This window comes from Apteryx mantelli, chromosome 12 (assembly GCF_036417845.1).
Source record: "Apteryx mantelli isolate bAptMan1 chromosome 12, bAptMan1.hap1, whole genome shotgun sequence".
NCBI classification, from domain to species: domain Eukaryota; kingdom Metazoa; phylum Chordata; class Aves; order Apterygiformes; family Apterygidae; genus Apteryx; species Apteryx mantelli.
Window position 1 is genome coordinate 3,911,333 of NC_089989.1, and position 22,448 is coordinate 3,933,780.

Consider the following 22,448-nt stretch of genomic DNA (forward strand, 5'->3'; position numbering starts at 1 on the left):
TTTCTAACTTTGCTTTTTTCTCAGATGGATGGATGGAGACTTTTTGGAACTAAATGCAGAAAGCATGGAGGCCGAGATTGATGACTTTTTTCGAGAGGTATGCAGAATGTCAAAACTCTTTCAGCAAGAGCAGAAGAAAGTTCAGCAAGAACGGAAAAAGACATCACAACTCAGAAATGCAGTAGAAGAGAAGACAGAAGAAGAAAAAAAGGCAAATCCAATTCTTACAATGTGTTCTTCAGTTTTGGAGCAGATTAAAGACTTTAAGGTAAAAAGTGGTGAGGGTGGGGGATGTTAATAATATTTGGTGCTAAGGGACAAATGCTGAATTCAGTATTCAATCTGGGTAGGTGCTCCAGTGTCAGAGACACCTATTTTTTGTTAGCTTGGGGGACTGATATTTCATACTTCTGAATGATTGAATTTTGTAGGAAGTTGAATGATGTAGAGCCAGATTGGGTCTGGTCTAAATGGATGTCCCAGGCAGCAGAATGGCAGAAGCTTTCCACCTCCTTCTTGTCCAGTAGGACCTCAGAGGGACGACCAGAGGTGCAGATAGCAGAAAACAACTGCTCAATTCAGTAATAATTATGGCCATACAATTCTTTCAAATGTCTGTTAAGCTTGCCTTGGTGAGACCCTAAATGCGAATAGTAAACTACTGTACCAAGATTTCCTCTCTTGATACTATGTTTTCAAGGACATCTGAATTCTGCCGCAGGAAACTAAAGAGAAGCACTCGCCCTGTAAATATCTAACTGAAGCACTCTGAAGTGCTTGGGAACTCTCCTCTGAGAGTTCTTGCTTCTTCCTGTTATTGACTACAGAGAGCTCTGAATTGCTATTTCCAGATTGAACTGTACCATTGATTTTAATAGAATAAGATTACACTCCAGGTTTCTTTGCAGTTTTAGGGATGTGAATAGTTAAAGAGTGAACATATACATGGGGATAATACTTCTTGGATTTAGAGAATTGCTTAAGGATGTAGTTGGGAAATTTGAAGCGGAACTATATGTTAAATGGAAGTCTAATTTAACATAGCATAGTGGAAAATTTGTTCCTTTTCACAGAACCACAGAAGAGTTGGGGTTAGAAGGGAACTCTGGAGACATCTGGTCCCTCAGGCAGGGTCAGCTAGAACAGGTTGCCCAGAACCGTGTCCAATTGAGTTTTGAATATCTTCAAGGACGGAGACTTCACAATCTCTCTGGGCAACCTGTTCCAGTTTTCAGCCATCCTCACAGTGAAGAAGTGCTTTCTTATGTTCAGGCGGAATTTCCTGTATTTCAGTTTGTGCCCATTGCCTCCCGTCCTGTCGCTGGGCACAACTGAGAAAAGTCTTGCTCCATCTTCTTTACACCGTCCCATCAGATATTTATAAACATTAATAAGATCCTGCCAAGCCTTTTTCCTGCGCTAAGCAGTCCCAGCTCTTGCAGCCTCTCCTCATATGAGAGATGCTTCAGTCCCTTCATCATCTTTGTGGCCCTTTGCTGGACTCACTCCAGCAGGTCCGTGTCTGTCATGTCCTGTGGAACCCAGCACTGGATAGAGCACACCAAATGTGGCCTCACCAGTGCTGAGTAGAGGGGAAGGATCACCTCCCTTAAACTGCTGGCAGTGCTACTCCTAATACTTCTGGATATCATTTGCCGCCTTTGCCGTGAGGGTGCATTGCTGGCTCGTGTTCAGCTTGTTGTCCACCAGGACCTCCAGATCCTTCTCTGCAGAGCTACTTTCCAGCTGGTCAGCCCCCAGCCTGTACTGGTGCGTGGGGTTATTGCTCCCTAGGTGAAGGACTCTGCACTTCCCTTTGAACTTCAGGAGGTTCCTGTTTGCCCATTTCTCCAGCCTGTCAAGGTCCTTCTGAAAGGCAGTGTAACCATCTGGTGTATCAGCCACTCCTCCCAGTTTTGTATCATCAGCAAACTCACTGAGGGCGCATTTGATCCCATCATCCAAATCACTAGTGAAGAGGTTAAACAGTATTGGCCCCAGTATTGACCCCTGGGGAACATCACTGGTGACTGGCCTCCAGCTGCACTTTATGCTGTGGATCACAACCCTCGAAGCCTGGCAGTTTAGCCAGTTTCAGTCCACCTCAGTGACCGCTTGCTCACTTTCCTGCCAAGACACTACTTCATAGTTTTGTATTTCTTCTTCAGCAATTTACTGCAATTATTTAGAAATTAAATACATAACTGAATGGATCCATTTACGCTTTTCAGAAAGATTTTTGTCATCAGTTACTACAGGAGAATTTTAAACGCGTATCAAAGATGACTAAAATGAATGATGCACATCACAGTTTTTATCACATACAAAACTTTTGTACTGATGTAATTAAACCTTATAATTATTTTCGCTCAATTAGGAGAATATTCCTACTGTGACTGTCTTTTGTAACCCTGGCATACGAGCTCGTCACTGGCAGCAGATGTCAGATATAGTAGGATATGATTTAACACCAGACTCTGGAACTACCCTGAGAAAAGTTTTAAAGCAGAATCTAGCCCCTTATTTGGAACAGTTTGAAGTCATAAGTGTAGGTGCAAGTAAGGTAAGCATGGAGATTTGATAGTTAAAATATATGTCTGGTCTTTTGGTGATGGCTTTTATGACTAACTAGATTTTTTTTTTTTTTTGTCTCTGCCCTTATGCAATAAGAGGTCTGATGAGACTTTGGCCCATTAGATGATGACAATGATTGTGTAAACATTTATATCTCATGTGACATCATTATTATTTCCTGAATGTATTGTTTTCTGTGCACTAGAAAATTCAATGTTAAGAAAAATAAATTAATTTATACTTTTAGATAAAAATAGGTTATGCAGATGGATAGGCTTATATATTAAATTAATTAAGTGGACAAAATTAATGCAGTGGCTAAAATAAATTGTTTTGGTTTTCCACTGTAGGAATTTTCATTAGAAAAAGCAATGCATGCTATGATGGAAACCTGGACTTCAATTTCCTTTAATACAAGTGTGTTTCGCGACACTGGTGTTCATATTCTGTCTGCAGTGGATGACATTCAAGCTATTCTTGATGATCAGATTGTGAAAACTCAGACAATGAGGGCATCACCTTTCATTAAACCGTTTGAGAAAGAAATCAGGGTATGATGAGGAAAAACATATACTTTTTTACCATTTTTATTTGTAGGGTAGCTATAATTCAAGAGTGAGCTAATTGTATTGCAGCAGTATTGTTTCACTTCTCATTAGTGAAATGCTTTAATTGATTTTCAGCATGATAATTCAGGCATAGTAAGTTCTTGTTACATTATTTCTAAGTGTTGCAAATCCCTCTGCATTTCATGTTTTTGGTTCCTCTTTCTTTCGCCATTCAGATTCAAAAGCAACCAAGAGAACATGATTATTTTTCTGTATATTTTGAAAATCGTTATTTCAGTTTATTATCTTCAGCTTCTCTGTTTGATCATTTGAAATTATGTTTTCATTATCATTAATAACATATAGTGATTTAGCCCCTGAGCTTTGGAATCAAATTCTGAGCTACAGCATTTGCTTCTGGGCAAGGAAATTTCTTGAGGGCTGAGAGGAAAAAAAAAAAATTACTTTACCCAGGCTTCAGAACAATGATGGGATCACTTTATATCTGCTTTTCTCTTTTCAGGACTGGAGTAGTCTTTATACTCTTAGCACCCTGACTGCTGCCAAGAGAGTAGCTGGTGAATTTGCTTTACAGTAACCATCCCCTTGTTCATTTATGTAGGAATCCCTCAAATACAAGAGGGCTCAGGGAACATACTTAGTATTTACCCTTTTCAAGCAGCCTGTCCAGCCTTCTCTAGAGGCATCTGCTACCATCCACTTCAGAGACAGGATTCTGGGATGGCTGGATCTCTCCTCAGATCTAGTGTGGCTTTTCTGGTATTCCTGTCCCCCTGTTGTAATTCAGCTGCAAGCCAAGAGCTCCTCACTGTGGGAGATGGGACAGAATTTGTTACTGGTAGCCTACTGAGTGTTACTTAACCATTATGTTAGTAAAAGATCATAGCGCTAGAGTGATCTGAAAATAGATTAATGGTGCTAACTGCATTTTGGAAAATCAATCTCCAGGTAAGTTAAACCTTTTGAACTCCTTTGGTCATGTGTAAATGTGGAAGAATCGAGATATTCTTAAATATTTTTCTTTTATTTTGCTGACTACTGTAAAAACTTATTTTATTTTCTCCTTGGACACTGGAGCACCATGCTGTCCATAGTGTCTGCTTTTCTTGTATTTATTCTCTTTAACATCATTTGTGTGGAAATACTTAGGTAACTTTCTTTAAATATTTGTTAAGGAATGGGAAGGTCGCCTAATTCAAATTCAGGAGATTATTGATGAATGGCTGAAAGTTCAAGCTCAGTGGCTTTATTTGGAACCCGTTTTTTCTTCTGAGGATATTATGCAACAGATGCCAGAAGAGGGGCGTCTCTTTCAGACTGTAGATAGATACTGGAGGGATATTATGAAGTATTGTGCCAAAGACCCAAAGGTGAGGAAAATGCTAAAAAGAAATAATAGTTTCTCTCCATTTCATGAATGCTTTTGTGTTCAGAATATATATAGTGCGCTACCACATCAGTTGTTTAGGGTTTCTAAGAACAAAGCCATGTTGTACATTAACTATTTGAGTGACTTTTACTGCAGAAACAAACAATTCATAACTTATATTTTGCATATATTTGTTATTACAGGTTCTTGTTGCTACTTCTTTGACAGGGTTATTGGAGAAGCTTCAGAACTGTAATGAGCTTCTCGACAAAATCATGAAAGGGCTAAATGCTTATCTTGAGAAAAAGCGTCTCTTCTTTCCCCGGTATGATGTGTTTTGGCTATTTCAAAAACAAAGATTCTGAATGCTTATTTTGTTGCGCAGTAAAGTCAGCCTTTAAACTAGCCTGATGATTCAGTTGTCTTTTTTCTCTTTTCTCTCTCTCTCTCTCTTTTTCTTTTTTTTTTTTCATGAATCTTTTTCTAGCTTCTTTTTCTTATCTAATGATGAAATGCTGGAGATCCTGTCAGAGACTAAAGACCCTCTCAGAGTTCAGCCTCACTTGAAGAAGTGTTTTGAAGGCATTGCTAAGCTGCATTTCCTTCCCAGTCTGGATATTAAGGGAATGTATAGTTCTGAAGGCGAGCATGTAGAACTGATTTCAAGTATTTCTACGTCTGAAGCTCGAGGTGCAGTGGAGAAGTGGTTAATTCAAGTAGAAGATATTATGCTGAAGAGTGTACATGATGTTATTTCTAAATCAAGAATGGTATGGGTTTTGTAGTATGTGTTTTGTAATAGTTTAAATGCTATGGCATAAAGAGAAATAGTTCATTCTTTATTTTAAGGTTTGGTTTCCTAAAATTCTCCTTGAACACAAGAGTTTATGCAGATGAAGTTATGGGTTTGGGATCAAGTTAATGGCTTGTATTTACAGACCAGTGAGATAAATAAGAGTTTAGTTTGAATAAGAATTGAGTGTTTTCCTGTAACAATGTATATAAATTTTAAAAAGCCTGGCAGCAATACTGCATTTCTAGGATATATCATTTGAATTAAATGAATTATTCAGTCTTTTTTATTTACTTAAAAGTTAGAGATAAATAAAAAACTTGTAATATGTTTCCTTCCTCCTAAAAGAAAACTGTAAGCCAGAAAAGGTTTCTTTGTGTAAAGGTAGGAAGTTGTGAATATTTCCATAACATGGAAAGATAATGACTTGAATTTTTTAAATTATTTATCAAATAACAAACAAATCTAGAGGGGGAGTGGCTGGAAGACATTTAAAAATGCATTTGGATTTTGCATTGTTAACAAAAATATTAATAGAATCGCATTATATACTTCTGTATTACATTATGGTATGTATGCACTGGCACTGTCTTTATACGCTGTATTTAACTCTTCCAGGCATATCCAGAGACTGAGAGAAAAAGTTGGGTTCTGGAGTGGCCTGGGCAAGTAGTATTGTGTGTGTCGCAAATGTTCTGGACGAGTGAGGTACACGAAGCTCTCTGCAGTGGACAAGAGGTACTATATAATGCATTACCTATTTTTTATTTTATTAATTTCTCATTTCAGGTAATGTATTTTCTTTAACCAAATAATTTATCCTTTCCACAATCAAAATAAGATTCAATAAAATATCATCATATGAGTTTGATGTACATGAATTTTGGTATAGTGATTTACACCTTTGATTCCATTACTTGAATATTCTTATTTAGAACAAGCATAGATTAAAAAAATTGCTGTAGCTTTGCAACATAAATATATAACTGCGAATGAGAGATGAGATGATGTGAAAAATGACAAAGAATGGTTTAATAAACAATCTCTGAGACGTTTAGTTGCCCTGTTAAGAAGTCTGGAACCCTTAAAACTATCATATAGTCAGTTTTATAATTACCTTTTTTTCCCAGGGTTTAAAGGATTATTATGATACACTTCAGCTTCAACTTAATGATATCGTAGAGCTGGTAAGAGGAAAACTGTCAAAGCAAACAAGGACTACCCTGGGTGCCTTGGTTACTATTGATGTTCATGCTAGAGATGTCGTCATGGAAATGATTGAAAGTGGTATGTATCTTTTAAAAAGTTTTTTTCATGTGCTTCTTAATACCTTAATCCTGAGTTAATTAAAAATTCCTTACACCATCTGAGTTTGCTGCCTAAAACACAACAATATTTGGATGTGAGCATCAAATGTATGAGAACATTGATAATTTCAAAGTTGTTGTAAATGTGAACCTAATAGAAAACCCAGTTATATAAAATTTCTATCATTGCTGCTAATTCTGTATTTATCAGGTGTACAGAGTGAAACAGACTTTCAGTGGCTTGCACAACTGCGATATTATTGGGAATTTGAGAACATTCGTGTCCGCATCATTAACTGCAACGTAAAATATGCCTATGAATACCTTGGAAACTCACCACGCCTTGTCATTACTCCTCTTACAGACAGGTGTTATCGCACCTTGGTATGATCTTTTACAATGAGTGCTACTAAATACGGTTTTTACTGTAGTATGTTATTTCTTGCACTCTTCATTATAGCCATACTTTTAGGGCTTGCAGTTGCTGTGATACTCATGGTATTTCTGTTAAAATGCACAGTTTTCAAAGATTCTAATTTCTGTATAAATATATAAGGTGAAGCAGACTTATAAAAAACCTGGACAGCTCACCAGCATGACTGAAAGGTTAGTGGATTGTTCTGTTGTGGATGTGTGGTGTTTGTTTGCTTGTTTTGTTTTAAATAAAACAAAACAAAACAAAGGAAAAAAACTCCCAGCAAGTTTGTCCCTGTCTAGATTACGAGAGTGCAAATTCCTTCTCTGATATTCTGTAGTTGCTAAATGAGATGAAGAAGGATCCACTTGTGATCATATTATTCCTAGAACTAGGACAAAAGTTTGACAACTTTTTTTGTCTCTCTTGGTTAAAGGGGTTTATTATTGTACTGTTCTATCCTCAACTAATTTAACAACTGAAAGTTATGGAACATATCAGAAATTATATATTGTGAAGGGCCACCTCTCAAACAAAAGCACTGAACTAAAAACAGAGGAACAGAAAGCTGTAGTTGAAGACTGAGGACAGACTGTTGGGTGATATTGCCTCTGGAGAAGTGTCCTCTCAGATATGGCTTTGCTGACCATCATTTGCTGCAACTTACTTGGTGGGAATACAGTTTCAAGTTTTCCTTGGCACCACCCTCTTCCTGTTGTTGTAACATGCTAATTTTCATGCTGTGGGTATTGAATCATCAGCTTTGTAGGGTTTAAGAAAGAACTCTTCTGAAAAGACCTGACTGATATGGATATGCATGTGGAGATTGTTTTTGCCCTGCTCATAGCTTCAATTTTTGTGATACGGTCCTAGCTGATGCTTGGCACCTATTTGTCACAACGAAGTTTAGAGCCTGCAACTTATTTTTTCTGTCAGATTTTTCTCCTACTTCATAGGAGAGACTATAGAATAAATGGTCAATGGAATGTGAATGGAACAAAGGAAGACTGTGGGAAAGACAAAGAAAAGAGGAAATAGTATATTAAAGGAAAAACAGAGGTAGAAAAGAGAAGCAACCAAGCAATTGGGTCACTTTTACTTTGAAAGCTCTATGTAGGCAAGAACTGAAAGATTGGATCCAGTAAAGTTTAAGTAACTAACCATGGTCATGATGATAATGAATGAAACTAAACTCTTTTAGGGAAAGCTGAATTCTCTTGTCTCTATTTCTAGGTAAATTTAAGATTTTTTTGAATTAGTATAATTTGACTTTTTTGTTTCATACAGTAATTTTATCTATCTAATGCAATTTAACATTATTTTTCATTAAGGGCAATTTCATATGAATTAAGTTGTTATAATTTCCGTAAACTATTTCTATTCCTTAGATTGGAGCTTTTTATCTAAATCTCGGTGGAGCCCCAGAGGGTCCAGCAGGGACAGGTAAAACAGAGACCACCAAAGATTTGGCTAAAGCTCTTGCTGTGCAGTGTGTTGTCTTCAACTGCTCGGATGGCCTTGATTACCTGGCAATGGGGAAGGTAAATAGAAATATATGTTGAGCTTTGTGCTTTATTTTTCAGGATGAAAACTGTTGGTTCCCTGCTTTGCAGAGATGCTTAAATAAATGAGCATCACCTGTGATCTGCTACCATTGAATTTCAATCCAATGACACAATATGGAGTGTCTTCCACATATGTTTAACGTTGTATGCTTCAGGAAATCCTATTAAGTTGCTAACTAATATATGCAAAGTAACAAGAGTTTGCAGGATCAGGATCTTCTGTTTTAGCTTCCTTTGGAATCAAGAAAGGAATTTGATATATATATTTTTTCCCCCCTCCTTGAGTACATCGCTGACCTTTGCTCTAAATGTGCTTAGATGTTATGTAAGTTGTATCTTTCATATCATTAAACTTCAAAGTATGATACTCTTAATTTCTTTTGAATCCTCTTTAAGATTCTGTTAGAAATATGACCACTGATTTACTTTCTTTATTTGTAGTTTTTCAAGGGTTTGGCTTCGTCAGGTGCATGGGCTTGTTTTGATGAATTTAATCGCATTGAGCTGGAAGTATTGTCTGTTGTGGCACAACAGATCCTTTGCATCCAGAGAGCCATACAGATGAAGCTAGAAGCGTTTATTTTTGAAGGAACTGAACTGAAACTCAACCCCAACTGTTTTGTAGCTATTACTATGAATCCAGGTTACGCAGGACGTTCTGAACTTCCAGATAATCTGAAGGTAAAGTAATATAATATTAGTATTAATAAATAATTAATAATTAATAATAAAGTAAATGTCTGTTTGAGTGAATTCTTCAGGGAACTGAAGGACACATGTATTGCTGATGTTAACTCGGACTGTGCCGCCTAGAATGTAAACATGTACTGCTTATGTGATTTACACATACTAAGCCTTTCTTTTTTTCTAAATACCTTGTTCTTTTTGAAGGAATTTAAACCATTTTTTAATTTCTTGTATGTATTACTCTCTTTCATCATTATTTTTCCTGGTCAAAGACTGCAATACTCTAATGTAAGCTGGCAAGTGTCACATTGTGGGTAGATTATAAGATTTGGATGCTAAGTTCTTTTAAGATGGAGAGGTACATTGGAACAAATGATTTAAGAAAGTATTTTTACATTGCTTTTAATGTCATCTTATTTAAAAGAAGTGTTAGTGAAATACATCTAATACATGTAACGAGTTTGCTTAGATTATCCCATTAAAAAAAAATCTTTGAGATGATTGTTTTGACATGGTTAGCTATTTCTCTGGAGAGGCCTGGTGTCAGCAAAGTGAACTGGAGCCTTCTAGGAGTGTTACAGTGCATCTGTCCATTGTAAGACTCAACTTTGGACAGAGGTGGGCCAGAGCCGCTGGGCCGGAGCAGGTCGCCTCAGTGGGAGCTATAATATGAACGCTAACTTAAAGCAGAGTTAGTGCACAGTGAAGGGTGTACCAGCTGCAGGTTACTTCAGGAAAGGAAGTGCGTTCTCTCACCTGCCGTGTATGCCACCATTCTTTGTTCTTTCTGCTGTGTTGGATGTATCTGGCTCTTGAATGGTATAAATAAGGGGCAAACTGTGCTCTCGAGACAATGGTGAGGGATAAGAGCTGGCCGAGAGAGTGTCAAAGAAGGGTGTGTCCTGGACTTTTCTGCATTGGATTTTCATGATGGCAGCTTTTGTTAGCTTCCTAGTGAGTCATAAGCTATATCTGCAAACATTGGTAATTCTTTTATTTCATTGGCTCCCAGTGTTCTGCAGACCACTGCTTTCCAGTGCGCCTGTTGTAGGTGATCCACAGCTTATCTACCTGGTCATATTAAGCAGTACTTTATTTACAAAGCTGTTAGTGTTTTCAGTTAAAAATGTTGTGATGGGACGAATACTGATCCAAAGAGTTCTGAATGACTTTCTATTTTTCATTTAATCATCTAAAAATATTTCTTTGGATATGCATTTCAGGTTCTTTTCCGAACGGTAGCCATGATGGTTCCTAACTATGCTCTGATAGCAGAAATTTCTCTCTATTCATATGGATTTTTGAATGCTAAGCCATTATCAGTGAAGATAGTAATGACCTACAGGCTTTGTTCAGAACAGCTTTCTTCACAGTTTCACTATGATTATGGTATGCGAGCCGTTAAAGCTGTGTTGGTGGCTGCTGGGAATCTAAAATTGAAATTTCCAAAGGAAGATGAAGATATCCTGGTGAGTTCCTGAGGGAATCATTCTTAAGGAATTTCACTGATGCATGCAATTCCAAGTTCTGAAGGCAGTTCTGCCACATCTTCATTGTCACATTACTGATCTATTTTTCTTAGCTTCCTTATTTGTGAAAGGAAGGTAATGAATTACATGCTACTCTTTCCGGTGCTATGTTAATAATGACACAGTTTGTCTTAATTGCCTATCAAAGGCATCATATCTTAAATTAGTCTGTATTACATATTAGATTGTTTTAATTGCGGAACAGTTTAGTCTTGTTTTTGATAAGAGCCATAAAATGTATATTTGTATTCTTTAGCTTCTTAGATCTATTAAGGATGTGAATGAGCCCAAATTTTTGTCATGCGATATCTCTCTCTTCATGGGTATAACTAGTGATTTGTTTCCTGGAGTCAAGCTTCCTGATGCGGACTACAATGTAAGTACACTTGTAATTCTTCCTTAGTCATAGTTGTTGTTTTTTGCTTTTTGTTTTTTAAACTGAGTGTAATTAATACAGTGACTTGTGTATAATTGCAAAATGAGGAAAAATGCAGGATGTTTGCAATGGAAAATTCTTGGGTTTGTTGCGAGTGTGAGCCCCCTCCTGCACAGCTGAGTTCTGTTACATCCAGAAGGGCTACGTAAGGCATCCTAGAGATCAGAAATTCACCTGCATGTATGTCCTAAGTGTTGGACGTGGTTAAATGAGATTAACCTTTGTGCTTATGTTTTCTTTTGTTTATAACAACAATTAAAGCAGCGCCTCCTCCTGCTCCTCTGTAGTAGGATGACTGAGGAAAAGGTGGGCTTGTTGGAAAAGACAAAACAGGCTAACTTTTTAAAAATTTCCAGTAAATCCTAGAGTCCTGTCAAAAGCAGGTTGTTGTTCCAAAGCACACTGTTGTTTTTCTGACACAAATAAGCCTTCCCCTCAAGATAAAAATTACAGTTAATTCCTGTTCTAGCATATGAAGCAGAAGATTTATTTTTTTTAATGGATGTTTGATCTATTCTGATTAACAGTATTTCAGTCATTCGTTAACTTGAAACCCTTACTGATCATTGTAAAGAAACTGGTCTAACATAGTCCAAGACAGTAATTTGAATAATATGATATAATGACTATTTAATGTTAATTTATAAACCAATAAAATGTAATTAAAAGTACTCAGTCTAGATTTACAGTTTATAAATATCTATTCTCATGGTTACAAATTAAAAGCCTGTAACAAATTATAAGATTATGATTTATTTTGATTTTAGGATTTTCTGGAATGTGCCAGTGAATGTTGTGTTCGACATAATGTCCAACCTGTGAAATTTTTTATAGAGAAAATGATACAGACATATGAAATGATGATTGTTAGACATGGGTAAGATTCCAATTACTGTTTCACAAGTAGTATTTGTTATCATTTTGGCTTATACCATAGACAGTGGTTATTTATATAAAGTATAAAAGTATAAAATCCTAAGAGTGGCAAGAGAAGTGCTAGGAAAGCATTTCTGTTTGTATTGGAACAGTTACTAAGACTGCATTTAAATGTACAAAGATTCTTGTGAATGTATGTCTGATGAAATTTAATACTCCGCTTGGATTTCAGAAGCAGCCTAATAACAATTTTATGTTTGGTTCTCAGTATGGTGAAGACTTTGTCTATATTAAAATATTAGTTACCAGATTTCTGCCATTTTATTCTTAGTTTTCACTTCTGAGCCACAGCTGCCTGGAGAGAATATGTACAATACTGTATTAGATTTATGATTGTTAATATTCAGCTCATCAATTAGTCCTTCCAATGTGACATTGTTATAATTGCATCCCATTGCCGGGTGACTAATAAAATTATTTTGTATTGTGACCTAGGAAAATTGGATTTTTTTGCATAGGACACATTCCTAGTGTTTGTCTTCCTCCAGAACTTCATAACCTCTACCTAGATTGAAAAGAAAACTAGAAAGTAAAGTTTATGTTTGATTCTGCAAATAAATGAACTGGTGTGGTGGTAGATTTTATTTTATTTTGGTTTTTGTTTTCTTAAGAGGACAGCTCACTTACTGTGACTCTGCAATCAGATTTGCATGTGCAAATCAACTGTTTTTGCCTAATGATATTTTGTATATATAAACCACATTAGTCTCTGATTTGTGCAAATTAGGTTGATGATATAAGTTTGCAAGTTGCATGTACAGTTTTGAAGGCGCCTCTAAAATGTAATTCCTCCAAAATGTAAATACATATATTTTTTCCTAGATATAAGGGCCAGATGTACCAGAATATTTAAGCATAAGAATGATGTCATTGACCTGTGGACTGTAAAAGTCAAAATTTAAAGACAAATCTATAAATAATAGCTTTTTCTTTTTTCCATCTAACAGCTTTATGCTTGTAGGGGAATCTTTTTCTGGGAAGACCAAAATTCTCCATGTGTTGGCAGATACACTGTCTCTTATGAAAGAACGTGGTTATGGTGAAGAAGAAAAAGTAATTTTTAGAACTGTGAATCCAAAATCAGTCACCATGGGTCAACTTTTTGGGCAATTTGATATGGTATCTCATGAGGTAATGTTTATTTTTAAAAACAGTGTATAATAATTGGTCATCTTCATCTGTTTCTTCCTCTTGCCCATGGTGGCTTTCAGGGAGTTTGTATGAGTGCATTTTCTGTAAGTATGTTCTAACTTCAGGTTAACTTATGGTGTCAACCCACAGAGGTTTTCGATGGCAGGAAAGGCAGTTTACAATTATTTTACTTCTGGCTTCTAAGTCCCACTTACGTACAATAATTCTTCATCCCTTCCCTGAACTCCATACAGTGTTTTCAGGGCTGTGCTGTAAATTAAATTACTGAAATTATCTGGGCTTAAGAATGAATGAGCAAGTGTACCAATATGTGTTCAGGGACCAGGAGCTAATAGTCCTGGCTGGTTTCTTGGAAATGTTATTTGTGGGGTTTTTTTCCACCTACTTTGCAGCAGTTCTACTGTTCTATTTTGGTTTTTCCATTATCCAGTATATGTCAGACCTCCATTATTCTGGATACTGAACAGCTGAATTCATAGTTTTGCTATTTTAAATACAGATGAGAGCACAATTATAAGTATCGTTTTAACTAATACTTGGTTTGCTGGGTTTAAATTAGCTTATAAAAAAAAGTGTGGCTCCAAGTATGTATGTAGGTTTAAATGTGTAAAATAAGCAATACCATGCTAGGGAATCATACCAAACTAACTGAATTGATTTCTCTGTCTATCTTTTGCTGTCTTTTCTTTATCACATTTTATTCAAAGTAATGCAAAACAATCTAGAAAAACCTGAGGACTCCTGGGTCCCCAAACGTAAAACTTAGTTGGGAGAAGAAAGAGAAGGAAGTGAGGGTGAAACAGTGAAACTCTGGGTTGATTCTGGGAAGAAACAGGTATAAGACAGAGAAGAAGCACTTTTACGTTTCTGTGAAATGAATTGCCTGTATGATGTTTGCTACAGCCTTTTTTTAAAGGGAAAACACCTTTGTCTGTTTTAAAGTTTGAGATGTTGCATGACCTTCTGTGAAACTGCAAAGCTGTGTTCTGCTCTCCCCAGTAAGAGAAGACTGATTAAACAGAAATGAAGGATTTACTCTTTTTTGTCTTGTTCATTAATTAAAACAGTCTACAGCGATACTTATCAATGGGATTACTTGCAGTTTAAATTGAAATACATATACTGTGTTTTTACTTTTCATTCCTACGTTCTCCCCCTCTAGTGGACAGATGGTATAGTTGCTAATACTTTCAGAGAATTTGCTTTATCTGAGACTCCTGAACGCAAATGGGTTATCTTTGATGGCCCCATTGACACTCTGTGGATAGAAAGCATGAACACAGTTCTGGATGACAACAAAAAGGTATCAGTTGGTAGACGTAAATGCCTAAGTAAAATGCTGTGATATCTTGAAAATATTATTCTACATATAAAAAGCACAAATGCAAACAGTCATTTGAAAAGAACAAGTGCAGGGTGGCTTTGGAAACAGATTGTGGTTTTGTGAGGTATTTATGTTAGAGTTGTTTGGGGTTTTTTTGTTTTATTTTGTTTTTTACTTTACTGGAGTCATAATTGGAAATCAACTCATTGGTGTAAGATATTTAATCTATAGTATTCCCTTAATGTCATATTGTAAGTTTGTAAAAAAAATAATAATAATAATAATAATAAAAATAAAATAAAAATAAAATAAAATAAAAAATGACATAATTCTATTCAATGTAAAGCCCACAGTTTTAAAAACTTGTCCCTAAGTGTAAGTGCCTAAGTTTTTTGCATTCCCAACTTAAGACAGAAGGAAACATTTTTGAAAATGGGTCTTAGAAATCTCAAAGTGAATGAAAAAATTAGAGACAATATCTTCAGTTTAAATTGTGGATGATAATGTGTCAAAATACTGAGACTGGACTATTATTTTAATAAGCAGGAAGGGTAGGTCTCCAACCGGAATGCTACATTATTAGCAAAAATAGCAGCAGATATTCCTTCTGCTTTGCACAGATAAGGACTTGCTGTCTTTTCTTTATCACATTATATTCAAGATGGGTAGATACCTGTAATGACCCTATTGATAGATTAATGTTGAGTGTTACAGTTTAAGCGAAGAATTTAGGTAAAGTTAAAAAAAAAAAAAAAAAAAAAGTTGCTCCAAATGATTAGCATCTTATGTGGTTGGCCTTGCCTTTGGTTATAGTTGGCTTTGCTGATTTTCATATAGAACTATCAAGTGACAGGGAGGTTAACTTACAAATAAAATTTTTTTTCCTATCACTTACAGTCTTGTTTGTGATTTCTTTTAACTTAAAGCTTTGTTTGATGAGTGGGGAAATCATCCAGATGTCCCTTCAGATGAGTCTTATTTTTGAAACAATGGATCTTTCCCAGGCTTCAGTAAGTTCTTTAATCAAAATATTTAATCAAAATATAATACAAAATTGAATATATTAAATGTATGATAAGAGTGAATTTGCAATTCTTTCTTAGCCTGCTACAGTCAGTCGTTGTGGTATGATTTATTTGGAACCGTCACAGCTGGGCTGGACACCACTTGTTACCTCTTGGTTGAGTAAACTGCCTGAACCTCTTAACTTAAAGGAATATCAAGATCTTCTGCAGGAACTATTTAACTGGTTAATACCACCAGCATTAAGACTCCTTCAGAAACAGTGCAAGGTATTTTAGCTATTTTTTCTGCATTAGCTATGTAGGTATTTCTGTTCTGTTACGCCTGAGTAGGGAGAGACTGTTCTCTTACAGCAACAACAGCTACAATGCATGTGCAACAGCCTCCTGTTGTTTTGAGAGGGCAAATATTGTGTCCAGTTTGGAGAGTTAGACCAAGAATGTTAGGTAGGACTTAAAATTCAATCATAATTTTCACCTTATTCTCATCAAATTAAGTAAGATTCAAATGGAAAATCTTCTCAAGAGATTTTTTTTGTTGTTGTTGCTGTGCTTATTTTTTTCCTTTAAAGATATCCTGTTAATAGGGAAGTATTTTTTCAATGTCCAGGAAAATGCATTTGCAGTGCCTTGCATACTTTATATGATGTAGTGTTTAAAATTTTGCTCATTTATTGTTGCAGCTGATTTTTTTTTTTAAGATGTATAATTACAATTGTCACGTTTTAACCATAAACTTGGTTAACGAACTCTACATTATGAGGTTGTTTCAAGGGTAGAGGATGGCAAATGATCTTTTGACTAAAAATCAGTGTAAACCTTGCCTTCAAATATTTGTTCAGAATTAGCATACCATCTAATTATTTTAGTACTTTAACTCCGAGAGATAAATGAAGATTTACAGTTAAAATATAATACCCATCCTTTTGTATCTCTTAGGAATTGGTACCTACAAGCAACAGTAATGTCGTAGTATCTCTTACACGGCTTTTTGAAATGTTGATTTGTAAAACTGTGCAAGAAGATCCCACCAACAAGAACATCCGCACATGGATTATGGTTGTTTTTTTGTTTGTTTGTTTTTTAACCTATAGCAACATGAATATCTGTTTTTGTATATGCATGTCTTCAAAACTAATTGGACTAATCCAAAACAACTTCAATAAGAGACTTGAGAAACAGTTTTGTGCCTTCTCTCCTCCTCCTCCTCCTCCATATTTTGGAGGTGCTCAGATGTGACAAATCAGTCTTATACTTAACTATATTTGTTACCTGTTTTACTGTCTTTCTAATTAACTTGGATAACTAGTGCTTTTGTTAGATATGCATTTTAATTAAACAAGTATTGAAGGAAGTGTCTGGTTTCCGTTAAGGGAAATAAGTGTTCATGTAATACCAATTGACTTGTTTGAGCAAAATTTTCTTAGTATAGGAAGACTGTTTTTTATGAGCGGTATTAGATGAACATTTTCTTTGACCTTGTAGGGCTGTTCTTATGAAAAAACTAAAGAATGCTGAATGTAAAAGTCTCTATTTAAAATTAAATTTAAAAAATTCCTAGATCTTGGTTTGCAGTTAGAAAATCCCTGAGACCACATGAATCGGCATTTCTCAGGCTTTGCCATGTGATATAATGTTGTGGTCAGTGGCCTTTATTTTTTGCTATATATATCCTTGAACAAGGTTTTTATTTGCTCTATCTTTAACCAGATTTATAAGTTTTGTTAGGCCAGCCTTCCTGAAGGGCAGCTTGCAACATCTATCTGTTCAGCAGTATTTTTCAGAATTATATTTGTTAATCAAACTGTACAAGGTTCATATTATATGACAGCTTTAGACAGTTGCTCGTCTTCTTGCTCTTGCAGGGTTGCTTTGCTTTTTCTGCAGTCTGGTCCATTGGTGGAACTTGTGATGGTGACAGCAGAATCCTTTTTGATACTTTCTTGAGGGAAACTTTGTCAGGGAAATCTGAAATAAATCCAGTACCAAAGAGTGTGGGAAAATGGGAGTGTCCTTTTGATGAGAAAGGCTTGGTCTATGACTACATGTATGAGGTATGGATTGCTTGCTTCTAAAAGGAAGCAAATGAAAGGAGAATGGGGCTAGAAGGGTATTTTAACTTGGCAAAGACTATTAGATGTCATTGAATGTTGGCGTAGGATTAAATCCCACAATGCAGTTTTCATTTATTAGTTTGTTTGTTTTTTTTAAATTAATGTTCTGACCAAATTTTTTTTAGAAAATATCAAGCTGCACACTTTAGCAACATTTATAATGTTGCCACATTACTGTTCTTCTGTAGCTAAACCTGTGCTGAGAGAATCAAATCTGATTTCATACAGAGGGAAAGATGTCTGCTTTCTAGAAGAAAAACAGGATATTGAGGCCATAGGCAGCTTGTTATAATGTTATTTATATGTTATTGTTTTGTTTATGGTATCCATTAAAAATGTTGGATTATACTTAACTTTTAAAGTTAGGTATATGTTTTTCTCTCTCTCTTTTTTTTTTTTTTTGGCCTGAAAAAAATCCTTAAGCGCTAAAGAAAAGGAGCTTATGCTTAGATGTGCACTTTAACACATCATTACTGCAATGAAGCAAATTGAATATATGAGCTTATGAAACATTTGATATTCATTAATTCATTCATATTAATTAATTTCATCTTTCAGAAGTGAAGTACTAAAGAAAACCTTTCAAATGTGTAGTGGTAATGCCATTCCTTCCACAGTACTGTACTTTACATCTGTGTTTCTTCCTAGATGAAAGGCAAAGGACGTTGGGTTCATTGGAAGGAATTTATTAAAAATATTAAATATAGTAATAACAAAAATGTGAAGATTCAAGATATCATAGTTCCAACAATGGATACAGTGAGATATACTTATTTGATGGAACTATTCATTACCCATGGAAAGTAAGTTATTTTAATTGAATGCACGTTTCTGAACCATTGATCATATGTAGACTTCTCTTACTCTTTCCATTGACTTTGTTTTTTTTTAATCAAGCCTTCAGTTTATTTGACCTGTTAAAAATAGACATTTACTACAAAGAGTGCAATTCATTGCCTTAAAGCATGTTCTGTCTTTTATGAAGTCCTATTATAATTCTGCTGACCTGTTAGCAGAGATTTAACTCCTTTGTCCAACACAGGTAAGCCAGTAGAATGAGGAAATAAGAAAACTCTTTTCTACTCCTTCCCTTCATCTTGTTGCTGGGAACAAACTAAAATTATTATTTTAGTTATTTTCTTTTTTTTAATGTATTTAATGTTTGCAAAGGTAATGACAAGTAGAACAAGTTTGCAAAGCATTTAATTTAATTTATAGTTGCAGTCAGTTTATAGTTTTTAGTTTTCTGCAATATGTAAGTTTTACTTACTTACTTATTTATTTTTGCTTGAAGACCACTGCTTTTTGTGGGACCAACGGGTACTGGGAAATCTGTATATATTAAAGACAAGTTAATGAACAACTTGGAAAAGGAGCGCTACTTTCCCTTCTTCATTAATTTTTCAGCACGAACTAGTGCCAGTCAGACTCAGGTTAGTAGAAATAGCCAGTTTGTGTTTGATAAAGACAACATATTAATATTTAATCCATGTTATGAATGTTCCTGTCTACATTATAGAACATTATTATGGCAAGGCTGGACAAGAGACGCAAAGGAGTATTTGGCCCTCCGATGGGAAAAAAGTGCATTATTTTTGTAGATGATATGAATATGCCTGCTTTGGAGAAGTATGGTGCTCAGCCTCCTATAGAACTTTTAAGACAGTTTTTTGACCATGGAATTTGGTAATTATTCAAAACACAACTGAAACTTATAGTAAATAAGTTGCTGCATTGCTGTTATGATTATTTATTCACTAGAATTTTATTTTTAAAACTTTATTTTTAAGAAAGTGTTTTGTAAATGTTATGATAGCTTTGTTTTATATAAAAATATTTAAAGTTGAAGCCACTTTTATGTTGTTCTTCAAGTGACTTTTCAATTTAGGAAATGGATCTGCAGATTTGTTTTGTTTAGCAAGCCTTGTTGCTGATCTTGAGCAATATTTTATATAGAAATAAAATCTTTTACCCAGGGAATTTTTTTCTGTCTGTAGTTTTAATTGTTTTTCTAGTGAAATTTATTCTTTTTCTTTCTTCTTTTCCTCCTCCTCTCAGAGTAAATTGGCAGACCTGTTTATCAGAGTGCTGTTCTATATAACTTTTCATTTTACTCATTGAATTGTTTTTACTGCCATCCAAGATTCTGTTAGTCATCAGAATTTTATTTTTTTGTTAACATTTTAAGATAGCTTTTTTGAATAGCAGTTTATTTAATGAAATCAGATCTGGCAATAGGCATCAAAAGAAATTACCTAAAGGTCTTTCCTGCTTTTGAGATGTTTTGGCCCTTGCAGCCTGAATTATTCTGTGATTTCAAGCACTTCAAATATGTGTTGCTCTTGAGTAGAGGTAATATATATTGCCACATTTTAGTTTTAAACATTTGTCTCAGAATTCTATGTTAGGTTTTGTATAATCCAGTTTAAACAAAAAATCTTTTCTTCAGGCCAGCATGAGGTGCTGAGATTACCTGGGGCATGGTTATAAGACTAGGGCTTTAGATCTTTTTTTATATATTTGTTTACACATACATTTATATATACATACATTTAATTATATATAAATGTACGTATGATATTTATCACTTATGTACGTATTTATCATTTATGTACGTATCTAATCTATAACAGGTGTTATATCTGTAACTATCTAAATGTCACATTGTAATTTATTTTGAAGGTATGATTTAAAGGACACGTCCAAAATTACACTAGTTGATGTACAGTTGCTAGCTGCTATGGGACCTCCAGGTGGTGGGAGGAATCCTGTTACGCCTCGGTTTTTGCGACACTTCAACATTTGCACAATTAATTCTTTTAGCGATGAAACAATGGTCCGCATCTTCTCTACTATGGTCGCTTTCTACCTGCAGACTAGTGAATTTGCTCCTGAATTCTTCACAATTGGAAATCAAATCGTCACTGCCACTTTAGAGGTAAGAGGCAAATACCTTAATGGAAGTTTACTTTAAGTTACTTAGTAAAATTCCACTGGCTCAATAGTAGTTTAATTGGTGAAGTAGGGGTTTTAGATATTTTGTTCCGTTATTACTTTTAACATGCAGTTTCATCTGTTCTGATAAAATTATCTTAGTTTTATGCTTACAGTAATCATATTCTGGGAAAATTGTCTTTGAGTATATGTTAATGTGGACACTGTGGTACCTATGCGCATATGTCAACTAGATGAGACTGGAATTTCTTTAGGGTCTGACATACCCAAAAGAAAAGCTGTCTAATACAAAAGCAGAAGGAAGATACCAGTTACAACCCTCCCAAAGTTTCTTCTTAGAGAGACTAATGATGAAGTCATCCCCCTCTCCACTTTCCTCCTTCCCCTCCCAGTGATGATGCTAATTATGGACACATCACAGCAGATTAAGAAAGCCATCATGAACATGTAGCTGTATAGAATCTGAGCCCAATATGACAAAAGGCTTCACAGAAACATTGTGAAACAGTCATCCGATCCAATTCTGTGGAATTTCTGTATGTTTCGTGAAATTCCATGTTGCAGATTTTGGCAAGTATCACATTTGCAATACCTGCCCTTCCCCCGCCCTCCTCCAAAATAAAGGAGTAGGAATTCATAGCATCTTTGCCAGGAAGCATCAAGTTACAGACATAATATCAAAGAATACCTTTGATGGTTGCTACCTAGCAGAAATCAGTAACAATGCGGACAAAACTGTTGCTAACTGTAAGTAGTCGTCATTGACGAATGAAGAATTCTGACAGAAAATCCAATCAGCTCCAAAGGCAAAATCAAATGGCTGAAGTTTCATAGGCGTTGTGACTTTGGGGTTATTAGCAGGTGACTTTCTTCTACTGCAGAACTGAGGCCTCTCTCAGACTTTTCTACTAGTTCTGCTCATTCCCAAGGACATATTCAAGACTGAATCCATCTCACTTCAAGGACTTGCAGATCTGATATTTCAGAACTATTGTCAGGTAATGCATGCAACACATGAAGCATGAGCCTGACTGATTACTGCCACTAGAAATTGTTTTTTGTAGGTTTGTTTCCTCCTTCAACAAAAAAGGAAGTAATCTGCAAGGAAGTTTTGCTTCTTCAAGCAGATAATAGTAGCAGCCCAATAGAGCCTGATTCTGCTAGCTGTTTGAAACACATCAGACTGTATATGCTCTTTAAAACTTTCAATTTCGTCAGGATACATCCTAGAGAAATATTAGTGTTGTCTTTTAATACAGCCATGCAGCTGCTTCTCATCTGACAGCATCAAGGTTTCTTTATACTACTAGACTCTAATACATTTGCCTGTTAGATAGAAAATCTTTTCCCATATCTTATCTCGTCCTGGTAAGCAACACCTTCCAACTGCTAGGATTAAGGTACACTAGAAGAACACTGAACTTTGGAAATGGGCTTTGGATATGAGGCAATAGGCCAGCAAAATAGACTTGTTCTAAGTACCACGGGTATAGTCAACCCTGGAAAGTGTGATTTATTATATGATTTTTAGCAGGTTAATATTTGATAATTGTCTTCATGCATGACTATACTGAGACAGACAGAAAAGTTTCCTTTGAAATTGTTCACTTCAGCATGTTACATACTTCCAAGAAAGACACTATTTCTGTCACATAGCATGGGCTAATGACAGCTGATGCGTTCCAGACCAGAGTAAAACAT

General features: G+C 35.5%; 1 protein-coding gene across 1 annotated transcript in view; it reads left to right on the forward strand.

Moving 5' to 3' along the window:
- DNAH12 (dynein axonemal heavy chain 12) overlaps nt 1-22,448 on the forward strand; it is a 75,334-nt gene that overhangs the window by 17,301 nt on the left and 35,585 nt on the right. Inside the window, exons 16-39 of the mRNA XM_067303745.1 lie at nt 25-268; nt 2,378-2,563; nt 2,925-3,125; nt 4,319-4,513; nt 4,716-4,837; nt 5,000-5,282; nt 5,924-6,043; nt 6,436-6,592; nt 6,824-6,996; nt 8,416-8,568; nt 9,034-9,273; nt 10,503-10,748; nt 11,065-11,184; nt 12,012-12,121; nt 13,128-13,311; nt 14,495-14,635; nt 15,583-15,666; nt 15,760-15,948; nt 16,618-16,737; nt 17,544-17,732; nt 18,441-18,595; nt 19,087-19,225; nt 19,312-19,478; nt 20,475-20,730. Coding sequence (XP_067159846.1) covers nt 25-268; nt 2,378-2,563; nt 2,925-3,125; nt 4,319-4,513; nt 4,716-4,837; nt 5,000-5,282; nt 5,924-6,043; nt 6,436-6,592; nt 6,824-6,996; nt 8,416-8,568; nt 9,034-9,273; nt 10,503-10,748; nt 11,065-11,184; nt 12,012-12,121; nt 13,128-13,311; nt 14,495-14,635; nt 15,583-15,666; nt 15,760-15,948; nt 16,618-16,737; nt 17,544-17,732; nt 18,441-18,595; nt 19,087-19,225; nt 19,312-19,478; nt 20,475-20,730 — 4,174 coding nt within the window. The remainder of the gene's footprint in view (nt 1-24; nt 269-2,377; nt 2,564-2,924; nt 3,126-4,318; nt 4,514-4,715; nt 4,838-4,999; nt 5,283-5,923; nt 6,044-6,435; nt 6,593-6,823; nt 6,997-8,415; nt 8,569-9,033; nt 9,274-10,502; nt 10,749-11,064; nt 11,185-12,011; nt 12,122-13,127; nt 13,312-14,494; nt 14,636-15,582; nt 15,667-15,759; nt 15,949-16,617; nt 16,738-17,543; nt 17,733-18,440; nt 18,596-19,086; nt 19,226-19,311; nt 19,479-20,474; nt 20,731-22,448) is intronic.